The sequence below is a fragment of the Trifolium pratense genome, linkage group LG5, assembly GCF_020283565.1.
Source record: "Trifolium pratense cultivar HEN17-A07 linkage group LG5, ARS_RC_1.1, whole genome shotgun sequence".
Lineage (NCBI taxonomy): Eukaryota > Viridiplantae > Streptophyta > Magnoliopsida > Fabales > Fabaceae > Trifolium > Trifolium pratense.
Window position 1 is genome coordinate 43,782,679 of NC_060063.1, and position 12,484 is coordinate 43,795,162.

The window sequence follows — 12,484 nt, forward strand, 5'->3', positions numbered from 1 at the left end:
AACATTTTAGTTTTTATTTTTCTTTTCATTTTTAATAGAGAATTCTTTGCCCACCCATGAAAAAAGTTGGAGGCTAGCTAGTATACATAAGACAAAATTAACTTAAAAATGAATTGCGTATCAAAAAAAAAAAAAAACTTAAAAATGAATTAAATCTAAAAAAGTGACGTCAAATTATTTGACGTTGAAATTATAAAAACATGATGGACTATAAAAAAGTATGATCTCCGTCTCTAAATATAAGATTCCGTTGATTAATTATGGATATTAAAAAAAATTAGTAGTAGTAATAAATTTATTGATAGTGAGTGTTATTTTTACAATTTTTTTTTTAGGCACAATTTTATTCTTTAAGAGAGAGGATTTCTTTGTTTTATCAAGATATTTATTATAAGGTGTTAAAAGAGTATAGTAGTTAGTTAATCAACTATAGTCAGTTGATAGGTTACCAAGTTGGTTAGGAGATTAGAAAGTTAGTTACTTCAAATAGGTTCTATAAATAAGCTACTCCATTGTACATTTTAATCATTCTTTTATCAATTTATATTCATTCAATATGAATTCCTATGGATATTTTCCTCATGAATACTCTTATGCACTCTATCTTGCCGACATTTATGATCTTTATCCCTTCGATTTCATGATTGATAACATAAGGTGTAGATAAAAAGGTAGAATAATTAGGGGTATATTTGGTAAATAAGTAATTAATGTGGTTGAAAATTCAAAGAGAGTTATAAAAAATGATAATTTTTTTTCTTTCTAAAGGGTGTTATAGTTAGGGACGGAGGTAGTATAATATATTGATATAAACTAGATAAATATTTATCTTATAAAGTGTTTGATGAACACAAAATAAGAAACATGATAATATTATTTCATCATATCATACTTTTAGTACACCACCGCATAATAACATAATATATAGTATTATTTTAGTACATATCAGACTTTAATTTTAAGTCAGTTCTACATGTCTACATTATTTTTTTGGTTATACACTTTTCTTAATTTCTTCTATAGGAATGATGCTCTACTTGTTAAGGAAATAGTTAAGTATGTGTTGACAAGGTTGGATCATGTGCAACAAGTTAACTCAAAAGGACTTGTTGGAATTGGCAAACAAATTTCTCATGTGGAATCATTGTTACAGACAGAGTCAAATCATGTTCGTGCCATTGGAATTTGGGGGATGAGTGGTATAGGTAAAACAACTATTGCAGAACAAGTATACAGCAGATTATGTTCTGAATATGAATCTTGTTACTTTAAGGCTAATGTAAGAGAAGAATGGGGAAGATATGGAGATATGTATTTAAAGAAAGATATTTTTTCAACTCTATTAGGGGACCAAGAATTGAAAATTGACACACCACATGGATTGCCAGGTTTTGTTGAGAGGAGGCTTCGTCGTATGAAGGTTCTCGTTGTTCTTGACGATGTCAATGATCCACAGCAACTAGAAATTTTAATTGGAAGACTAGATTGGTTTGGAAATGGTAGTAGAATCATCATAACAACAAGAGATAAACAAGTACTTGCCAAAAGGGTTGTTGAGAATGATATATATGAGGTAAGAGCATTGGAATTTGATGACTCTTTTAGGCTTTTCATTTTGAATGCCTTTGAACAAAACCATATTGAAAAAGAGTACTTTGAGTTGTCGAAAAAGATGGTCAATTATGCTAAAGGAAATCCATTAATTGTTGAAGTTTTGGGTCGTCATCTTCGCGGAAAAGACAAAACAATATGGGAAAGCCAGTTGCAGAGGCTTACAAAAGTACCAATTAAGAGAGTCCAAGATGCTGTTAGATTGAGTTATACTGACCTTGATCGTCATGAGAAGAAGATACTTTTGGACATTGCATGTTTTTTTGATGGATTGCATCTAAAAGTTGACCAAATAAAACTGTTAGTGAAAGATCATGGTTATTCGGTAGATGTTGAGTTGGAAAGCCTTAAAAATAAAGCTCTCATAACTATTTCTCAAGATAATGTTGTATCCATGCATAGCATTATACAAGAAACGGCTGAGGAAATTGTTCGGGAAGAATCCATTGATGACCCTGGAAAGCAAAGTCGGCTACTAGATCCTGATGATATTTATCAAGTACTGAAAAATAACAAGGTAAAAGCTTAACTCGTTTTAAAAAGTAAAGTAGCATCAACTGTTGATGAATAAATAAATCAATCATCGATATTATATGCACATGTATAAATAACAAATCATAGAAGGTTGAAATCAATGATCATAAGATTTGATTTTTGTAGGAAGTAAAGTAACTTACATCAATGTTTGAAAATTTTCAACTACTTTGATGGCAGGGTAGTGAGGCTATTAGAAGCATAGCTATCAACTTGTCGAAAATGAAGGAGGTGCAGTTAAATTCAAAGGTGTTTGCTAAAATGAAGAAACTACAATATCTGGATATTTATGGTAAGGGGTCCTCTTGTGATATTCTCCAGAGTCGAGGTGTCTTGTATCTTCCTCAAGGGCTTGAATCTTTGCCAAATGAACTCAGATACCTTCGGTGGGCACATTTCCCTTTGGAGTCCTTACCATCCAATTTTTCTGGAGAAAAACTAGTTCTATTGGACTTGCAAGACAGCCAAGTGAGAAAACTTTGGCATGAAGATCATAAGGTAAAAGTATTTCCACATTTTCTTTTTGATTTATATAAATTCAATTCATATACACCGTCATTTTAAAAACTTTTTATCGTGTCAAATAATAGTAATTGTCAGATCATTAAAAATGTTTGACTTTAATTATAACTACTTCTAAAGTCACATATATAATTGGTAAACTCACTTTTAAGTAGCTCACTCACTTAATGTCTTCATTTCTGCAGGATCTAGTTAATTTAAAATATCTTAAGCTTCGTTCATCCTCGCACCTGGTGGAGCTTCCAGACTTATCATCTGCTACAAATCTTGAAGTAATCGATCTTCGTCTATGTGGGTTGACTAGTGTACATCCATCTGTCTTTACTCTAAATAAGCTTATGAAATTAGACCTAGGTGGATGCATTTCCCTCATAAGCTTTCGAAGCAATATCCATTTAAGCTCCCTTCGTTATCTGTCCCTCGCTAGTTGCATTTCACTGAAGGATTTTTCAGTAACCTCAAAGGAAATGGTAAAGTTGAATTTAGAATTCACAGGTATCAAACAATTACCATCATCAATTGGACTTCAAACCAAACTTGAAAAGTTGCTTCTTGGACACAGTTACATTGGGAACTTGCCCGAAAGCATCAAACTTCTTACAAGTCTGAGACATCTAGGCTTAGAAGATTGTAGGAAGCTTCAAAGTCTTCCTGAGCTACCTTCATCATTGATAGCTCTAGATGTCAGTGGCTGTCTATCATTGGAGAATGTAACTTTTCCTTCAACTGCAATTCAAATGTTAAAGGAAAACAAGACGAGGGTTGCCTTCTGGAATTGCCTGAAACTGAATGAACATTCTCTCAAGGAAATTGAGCTAAATGCACAAATTAACATGATGAAATTTGCACATCAGCATATATCCATGTCTCGTAGTCACCCTTATGATGCTAAAGGCACGTACGTGTTCCCGGGAAGCAGTGTTCCAAAATGGTTGGTGTATAGAACAACACATGATTACATGACTATTGATCTCTCTTTTGCCAACCATTCCTCTCAATTGGGCTTCATATTTTGCTTCGTTGTTCCACCGGTTCCATCACAGGGTTTCATTTTGAGATTTAATATTAGTGTTGATGGTGATGATAGTCAATTGCACTTAGATAGGCCAAGTCATGAAATTAAATCAGATCATGTGTATTTAGTATATGACCGAGGTTTTTCTCGCTATCTCAATAGCCGAGTCGAAGATCAGCCAAAGTTCAAAATTAAGATTACAGCAGAATCACGCAGACTAACATCAGAGTATGTGTCATTAATGATGTTGAGAGGGTTTGGGGTCAGTCCTATAAACACCTCACAATATCTAAATTTCATTCAACAAATGGAAATGGCTGAAGGTCCAAGTATCCCAACTTCATTATGGAGTGTTGTTAACAGTCTTTTAGTAGTACTTATTTGTATAGTATTATTCCTATGGTTTGTTTAATGATGACTTTGCCTTACCAATAATAAATAATAATACTCATGTTCTGTATAGTAAATTTAATCTTGAGCTCATTTTCTTTTAGGAATGAAAGTCACACACACACTTCATCATTTCTTTTAACAGTTCATATATTAGAGTTGAATTGATGGATTCTGATGAATGCATACTTAATTGAATTGGCTGTCCTTGTAGGCCAGTCTCCTAATTGAACAGGGTGCCTGCTATATATCACGTTGTCGTTCTACTGTTTTTATCTGATTTTTGGCACCACTGATACTAATTATGAGTCTTTTTTCAATCCAACAAACTACCAGCTTTCTTATAAGGATCTAATTCATATACAGCTTTAGTTTAAATATTTTTTACATAATAACCAATGATAATCGTCTGATCATTAAAAATATTTTCCTTCCATAATTACTTCTAAAATCACATACGTGTAAAACTGGTTATGCAGAAAGTGTACCAAAATTAAACTTTATTTATAATGTAATTGTGCTACCAGCCTACCAGAACTCAGAAAACAAATTAAGTGTATACATAGATATGCTGACCTTTTCTTAGCAATTTGTATCGTGAATCCAAATCGATATGTTGCTCAGCAATACATCTTTACATGCAATGCTAAATTGATGATCACCTTGTATAGAAAAAAAGTTGATTAGAAACTCTTGATGATATTAAACAGTTATTAAGACAGAGAAACTGTAGTTGATACAAAAAAAAAAAAGTGTATATATGAAGCAGGATATAGTACTGTGAAAGTAACATTAACTCATATATCTACAAAATCATCAACAAGTTATATATGGAATTTGAAGAAGATTTATTGCTACTCTCCCATACATGACTTCTCAATGAATGTATTTTGTTTAAGCGTAAATTTAATTTTTTTTTCAAGAATTTAATTTATCGAAACTCCAATAGTTTTCCCCAATGGAAGACCCTAAAAAGCATTATGAGAATGAATAAAGATTACTGCATAACTAGTATCGTCTGTAAGCTTGCGAATAAAGATAAAGTTGTTCGATCAGAGACATCTTTCAATTTAAAAGATTGAAGGCCATTGTCTCCACAACCATCAACACGAGTATGAAAATCATCTTTAACAGTAATATAAAAAATGTCGGAAGGAAAAGTATACTTCAAAAAAGGCTCGAGAATCAAATGTTATATGATCGGTGATATCAAAATCAAGAAATTCATGTACTCCTAGAGCTAGTATAAGCAGCATTTAAGTCTAAAACCACAACATATCTATCATCTGATATATTTATTGATGTCATGTGACCGTTTCTTGCTGAAGATAACAAAGAAAAAGTCTTCAAATAATAGTAGAGTCCCCTGAACACTGTAATAAAGGGACCAGCACAACAGCTATAATTGCAGAAACATTGCATACCCTCAACATTGCAAACCATAAGACACAACTTTAGATCTCAAATTACAAATACATCCAAAATGAATTCCAAATACAAACTAAAATGATGATAGTTCACCATCCTGAAATTAAATTAATCTCAAATTACAAATACATCTAAACTAAAATTCCAATTCATTTCCTTCCAACTTGAGGGTGGGTCACTTTTGGATCCGGCCCTAGACTAAAATAGTATTAGTAAGAGGTTCGGTTTGGTTCACCTGTTTTTATTTTAAAATTAAAAACTGAGAACCAAACAGAACCAATTTGGTTTTCTTCAGTTCGGTTCAGTTTTTGTTCCAAACCAAACAAAACCAGTCATTTTTAGGTTGGATTAATTTGTCGGATTGATCGGTTTTGACGGAACCGCTTACACCTAGAGCATGAATGATAAATGGGCCGAGTACAATTATTATAAATAATTACAAATATACATTATTTACAACATAACTCGTCACTTTTCCATTACTACTGTCCCAACTTTTTCTGCATATCCTGCATTTGATGATCATAGAATATATTATGATATAACGAAAAGGGTCATGCTAACATGTGTTCTAAGGGCACATGCTAGCATTTCCTAACAAAAATCTATAGTAAATGCTGGTTGAGATAGACAATGTAAGAACTGCTCTTACCTAGCATTAATTTCACATAACTCGTCATGTGAATCATCCTATTTCATCTTTATCATTATTGAAAATAGCACTATAAAATGGATATGGATTCTCAATCATCTCACTCAGTGTAAGACGTCCATCTTCGTCAATTTCTGCCTGTCACAACATTATGCAATGGTTATTAATGAAATTAATGAATGATGTTATCCAACAGAAGTCGACTCGGAGTGCTCGTTGAGCAATCTTTGACAAAACAATCTACTTCTCATAACAATATTATGCTTAATGAGGTGTTACGCAACTGCATCTAGTTAAGAGACCCCCTAACATGTAAATCTAGCATGAGGATATAAACCCTCCATAAACAGAAAGACTGGTCATATAGGTATCATTGTCCTAGTATTAGCCCTTTTTCTAGTCCTATGGCCTTGGTGAAGAAAAAGGATGGACGTTGGCGCTTTTTAGTAGTTTACAGAGCTTTGAAGAAAGCTACAGTTCCTGCCAAGTTTCCCAAACGGGTCACTGAGGAATTGTTGGATCAGTTATAGGTGCTTCCTATTTTTCAAGAGTTGATTTAAAAGTTGGGTATCCACCAAATCAGAATGCACGAGGAGGTGCTTCCTTTTGGACTTACAAATGCTCTTGCAACATTCCAATGTCTAATGAATTCTACACTAAATAGCAAGGCCATCGACAAACCTGTTGAAGAAAGGAAATTGTCTGCGGAACAATAACAATTTGGAGGCATTCAGAAGTTAGCAGCAGGCTGTTGCCACAGCTACTGTTCTACTAGCTATTCCCGATTTTTCCCAACCTTTCACCCTCGACTGTGATGCTTTGGACAAAGGGATAGGTGCAGTTTTGTCCAAAAATCAGAAGCCTATAGCTTACTACGGCATGAGTTTAGCCGGTTCCTCTCTTACTAAATCAGTACAAGAGAAAGAATCAATGGCCTTAGTCTTAACCTTCCGACATAGGAGGCCATATTTGTTGGGAACGAAATTTTCGGTCACTGATTTCCCATAGACAGGAACCTAACACGGTATGTTATTTGTATCCTATTGTGCAGCTATCAATCCACATGACTGTAGTAAGAGACATTATTACTGCTCTTGCATAGATGTGTCACAGATGAAGAATAGCCCTCAGAGACATCACCAAGGTATAAAAATCTTATCAGCTTTGTCAACTAAATGACATCAACATTATTGGTTCAGATATGTTGCCTAACGAAAACATCTTGTTAATTTGTTTAAGAAATCACAAAAACACACTATAGCATATAATAAATGTGATAAATGCTCGACCATTACTAGGATGCACAGTAGAACAAGGAGATTTCATAGCAGAGAACAACGCAGAAAGGGAATTCAAGAGATCACAAGCAAGGAGAATGGGATGTGAAGTTAGCGCCTCTTCAATGACTATATGTATCAACCAGTTCTATTCATAAAACCATTATGAATAGCAAGATTCAATTTGTTATGTTTTGTTCCAGTTTCATTTTTCTTTCACCAATTCTCATAACATAAATTACAACTCAAGCATAAATTGTTAAATGAAGATTGAAAAGAAACTAAAGTAGTGCTACCAAATACACATTGTTTAATCATTTCATTGCTATACTTTCATTCTTTAGAAATTTGATGTTTCACACAGGCACTCGTTAAGTTACTTGTTCACATTGAAACTTCATACAGTCGCTTTCTCACTCGTACACATCTTACTGAGTGTTTAGAAGAATGTCCATTCCTTGTCAAACATGCGTCCGTGTCAAGGTAGTAGAGATAGCTTTCACCAAGAAATGCCTCAGAACACGATTTCACAGTTAAAGCAAACACTGCTTATTTGACTGTACCTTTTGCACAGTTATCATTTTAACTTGTGACATAATTCTTTTGGTTTCTTGGGATATTCTCCCCGTGCAACTGAAGAAACTAATTCCTTCGAAGATCTGGAACACATTAAAGGGTCTTCTCTCCCAAAGAGTGAATTTCCATACTCACAGCGCCCAAGCTGCTTACAACAAAGACCACACCAACTTGGTAATTGTTACATATATTTACTATTTAGTAATTTTGTCAATTTTATACGGAATATTATATATTTCAACTAGTTTTTATGGTGCTTTTAAATCTTATGATTCACTAACGTTTACAATTCAAAAAAATCAGCTCGCTGATATTTGATAACTAATGTCATTCGCATAGTCAAACGACTTTGCAAGAAAGACGTGGCATCATTGTCAATAATCAGAGGGTATTTATTATATGGTTAGATTCAATACCTGTGAAATTATATCTTCTGCTTGTTGCTTTGCATAATGATGCCCAGATGGATGGAGTTTCCCAATTATAGGCAGGAGTTCAATATCTGACAAATATCTGCACAATTGAAATGAAAACCCAAAAATAAATGATAGTATATACTATTAGGAAACTACCATATTGATTCAAAAAAAGTAGAATAATGATGGAAAAGAAAAAGGTAAATTCTAAATACCCATCTCCATCTTTGTCAAGCTGAGAAAACAACACTCTAGCTGAAGCATCCATTGAATCGTCAAAATGACGTGAATCATTGTAACTTCCTTCATCATAGTTTCGTACCAAATCAAACAGCCCGTGGAAAAATTCTTTAAAATTGACCTTCCCATCTCTGTCCATATCTCTTTCTCTATAAAGAAATAAAATAATACATTAAGCATGAGTACACGAACAGCGATACAAATAAGCTAAATGTATATAAACTGAAGATTACCTATTCCTTTCAGAAAAATAAGTTTAACACAATTATGATGCACAAATACCGGACACAACAAAGACAGGAAATATGCAAAATATAGGATACTATGAGGTGTAATGTTTGGTTGGAGGCCTATAGCTAGAAGCTTAAAACTCAAACCCTTAGACTAGAGAATTTTCCAGCTCTGGTCCTCACTTTTGTTTCGAGACCAGTGCAGCAGAATTTCTCTCTTCCTCTTTCTCTTTTTCTTATGTAGTATATAGTTTTTAATTTGATTTGTTCATATAGCGTCCGATGTATATAAATAACAAGCAAGATTCAAGTTACCTGACTTCAGCCTTGCACAGCCATTGTCGAAGATTGGGGTTCTTGCTGTCAGCCGGGTGAAGAAAGCTACAAGACATTGGAAAAAATGGAAAAAATAGCATAAATTAAAAGGATCGGCATTCATCACAGACAGCAGTCAGATGTGGATGTGCAGACAACTAGAAAAAAGTAACACTAACAAACATGTAGTAGAAAAAGAAGCTCACTCATTGAACTCAGTTAAGTTTAGAAGACCATTTCCGTCTATATCCGATGCATTAAAATGCTCTTCTTTCCACCAACTCGTATCATAACCAAAAGAATCACCATCTGATGAGAGAAAGAGATAAATTGCAACATTCAATTCAATACACAGGCATCGAGATTAAAAAAATTACAAAACACAGTGTATCTCAGAGACAATGATCAGCAGCATCATATCGAAACAAAATTGCAAATGAGTTGTAGTGATCAGCATCATATCAAAACAAAACTGCAAATCATTTGTGTTATTTGAAGAATCAAAATTAGGTAACTTTTACGACAACTTTTCAAGCGGTTAGTGAAGATCAAGTTACGTTCAATACATGATTAATGGATATATTAGGTGTCAAAACTTATTAAACACTGATTTAACTACATAGTCCACAAATTTAGAGGTGATCAACCACACTTTTCAGATGTTAAAATCTAAATGTAATTATACACCTGAAAATTATAGCTAACCACACCCAAATTTATGGTTAATGAAATTATGTTAGTTGTGGTTAATGAGTTTCGACACCCGATATCCATTAATCCCTACTCAATGCAATTAACCACCTAGTTTTATTGTTTCTTTCACCACTTAAAACTGTCGCTAACGTTGCCCAAATTTGGCCGTGACTGAAGTTATTTTGTGTTTGTTTACACGAATGAAAATCATTTTTTTTAAATCAATATCAATTGAAACAATTTTTAGGAGAAACTATCAAAAACGGCTTATCATTTGAAAAAAATAAAAATAATTATATTTTTCTCAAATTATTATTTTTTGGAAATCTATAACAAACTTATGAAAATTTCTAAAAGTGATTATTTTGTTTATAAAAACTGTAGCAAACCTTCAAGGACTCGTTTGTTACGGAATTATAAAAAAAAAAAAAAACATGATACCCATCACCCTATAATTAAGAGAATAATTTTTAGAGATTTTTTAAAAAGTAGAAGTTATTATTTTTTATCTTTTTACCATGGAGCAGAGGAACGAACCCACGACCTCATACATACTACTCAAACCCCTCACCACTAGACCAAACCTAATGACTTAGAAGTTGTTATGTTTGTTTACCATAATGACAATCACTTCCAAAAAGTGCTTAAGTTAAGTATGAAGAATGAGTTGACCGTTTTATTTTTTAGCTTATCCAAATAAGTAAGCTTTTATGTTAATTCATAAGTTCTTACCAACAAAAATCGTACTACTTATCTTCGTTCGTAAACTAACTTAAAAACTTATAATAATAAGTAAAAATCTATTTATTTGTATAAACTGACGGTTTTGCATAAGCTCAAAAATAAATGTACAGAAGAACATGATAGTGGAGAAAAAGTAGTAGAAAGAGAACCTGCATGATGAAACCAAGTGGAAGGAGGAGCATATTCAGAGAATGAAACGAATCCGTCGTGATTCTTATCGTGAATAACCATCTCCCTCTGGCTTCGATGCAAGAACTCCCTCTGAGCTTGTTGAAGGTTCCACTGAGTCAATTCATGGAGAGATACGAACCAATCGGTGGGATCCACATCGATTTCAGGGAAGAGACGGACGATCCTGTTGGTGAGATTGAACTTGTCATCGTAGGACTCGGCAGAGTGTGTGGAGTTTGAGCGGAGGCGGCGGTGGATGGGACGGTGGTTGTTGTTGGATGAGCGGGAGAGAAGAAAAAATATGAATATTACTGCGATTGTGCAAACAAAAATGGAGATTCTTCCCATTGGCTTCGGTATAAGAATATGAATTCCAATTCTTCCAAATTTTTTAGATTCCAATTTTGTAGTATATACTCTCTCCGGGCATGTAAAATGTTGTAAGGGTAGAAAGGTAAAACATCATTAATTATCCTTTAATTTTTTAAAAGAATCAAAAGTTTTGGAACAAAACAAAATTAAAAAAGCTAAAAGAATCGGATTTAATTAATATGCACCGACGGTGTAAAATAATTTTACACTGTCAACCAATATCAATCATGTTTTTCGTCACATACCCCGCTTCACCCCACTTTCTTGATATGACATGACTAAATAATAATTGTTAGGCATGACAATGGGGCGGGGCGGGGACGGGTTTTGCCCTCTCCAAACTCAAACCCATAAAGTTCGGGTTTCCCCAAACTCATCCCAAATTCGAGCAGGGATAAAAATGATAACCTCAAACCCATACCCAACGGGGATCGGGTATCCCCATCGAGTTTCGGGTATCATTACGCCTCTTTCCACATGAATTTAGATTATATTTTAGTATTTTTTTATTAAAAAATATATATATGAACAAGATATTGTTTAAGCGTTTCTAATTTAAAAGAGGTGAAATCTAATTTTTAGTATAAGCGGGGCGGGTTCGGAGACGGGTTCGGGGTGGGTATCAATGTACTCATTACCTGCCCCAAACTCATCTTTTGAAATCGGAGAAAACTCAAACCCGAACTCAAACTCAGTCAACTTGGATTTTCCCTGTCAAAGTGGATATGATTTGGGTGGGTACTCGCGGGTATGAATTTTATTTTCATGTCTAATGGTTGCTTATTGAACAATTGTTTAAAACAATTTTATACGGTCGGTGCATATCAATTAAACTCAAAAGAATCAAAGATTTGGGATAGAGTAACTGTTATATTAAATAAATCAATTATTCATTGATGCTAAAATGTAAATTTTTGTTTTTTATATATTTGAAACGACTAATACTAATTCAATTTCAGAATTAGTCGGTCAAATTTAGATTTACTAATTTAAAGTTTGCCCCCAAGACAGAGACCCAACACTGGTTTTGATGGTGTAGGAGTACTAGTAAACCATACCTACACCCCATTTTTATAGTTTGATATATGGAGAAATTAATTTCCATTGAACATTGTACAAGTTTTTATAATTATAGTCCTTTACCTAATAAACAAAATTACATTTCTTAGAATTAGATAATATATCTGATCTATAATTAAAGTCATATAGATTAGTTATTCAATAAATTTAAAAAATAAAAATTTACTTAAAATTAAAGTCGGATGGAGTAGGTCTCGTTTGTTTGTCATAAAATTATT

The 12,484-nt window shown here is 33.4% G+C and overlaps 3 protein-coding genes across 8 annotated transcripts in view; 2 read left to right on the forward strand and 1 right to left on the reverse strand.

Moving 5' to 3' along the window:
* LOC123883107 (disease resistance-like protein DSC1) overlaps positions 1 to 4,175 on the forward strand; it is a 28,798-nt gene extending 24,623 nt beyond the window's left edge. For 2 of the 3 annotated variants that reach the window (XM_045931811.1, XM_045931813.1), the window contains 3 exons: positions 1,024 to 2,128; positions 2,326 to 2,643; positions 2,853 to 4,175. In XM_045931811.1, coding sequence (XP_045787767.1) covers positions 1,024 to 2,128; positions 2,326 to 2,643; positions 2,853 to 4,094 — 2,665 coding nt within the window. In that variant the 3' untranslated portion in view covers positions 4,095 to 4,175. Of the gene's footprint in view, positions 1 to 147; positions 2,129 to 2,325; positions 2,644 to 2,852 lie in introns of those variants that run through there. The other variant, XM_045931810.1, reaches the window with a different exon arrangement.
* The window catches only part of LOC123883114 (PHD finger protein ALFIN-LIKE 4-like), a 71,782-nt gene that overhangs the window by 33,645 nt on the left and 25,653 nt on the right, over positions 1 to 12,484 (forward strand). The window lies entirely within an intron of this gene.
* On the reverse strand, positions 4,101 to 11,263 carry LOC123883112 (reticulocalbin-2-like). Of its 4 annotated transcripts, none has more exons than XM_045931831.1 (7): positions 10,793 to 11,250; positions 9,413 to 9,515; positions 9,207 to 9,272; positions 8,637 to 8,810; positions 8,422 to 8,518; positions 6,153 to 6,290; positions 4,101 to 4,734 (listed from the first exon to the last, which is right to left on the reverse strand). In XM_045931831.1, the coding sequence occupies exons 1-6, from the start codon at positions 11,160 to 11,162 to the stop codon at positions 6,186 to 6,188; spliced, it is 915 nt and encodes a 304-aa protein (XP_045787787.1). In that variant the 5' UTR covers positions 11,163 to 11,250; the 3' UTR covers positions 4,101 to 4,734; positions 6,153 to 6,185. The 4 variants fall into 4 exon arrangements, 3 of the variants coding, with proteins under 3 accessions (XP_045787787.1, XP_045787788.1, XP_045787786.1); XR_006800111.1 differs by lacking the exon at positions 4,101 to 4,734 and adding an exon at positions 5,349 to 6,009 and having other exon boundaries at positions 6,153 to 8,150; positions 10,793 to 11,252; XM_045931830.1 differs by lacking the exon at positions 4,101 to 4,734 and adding an exon at positions 5,349 to 6,009 and having other exon boundaries at positions 10,793 to 11,263.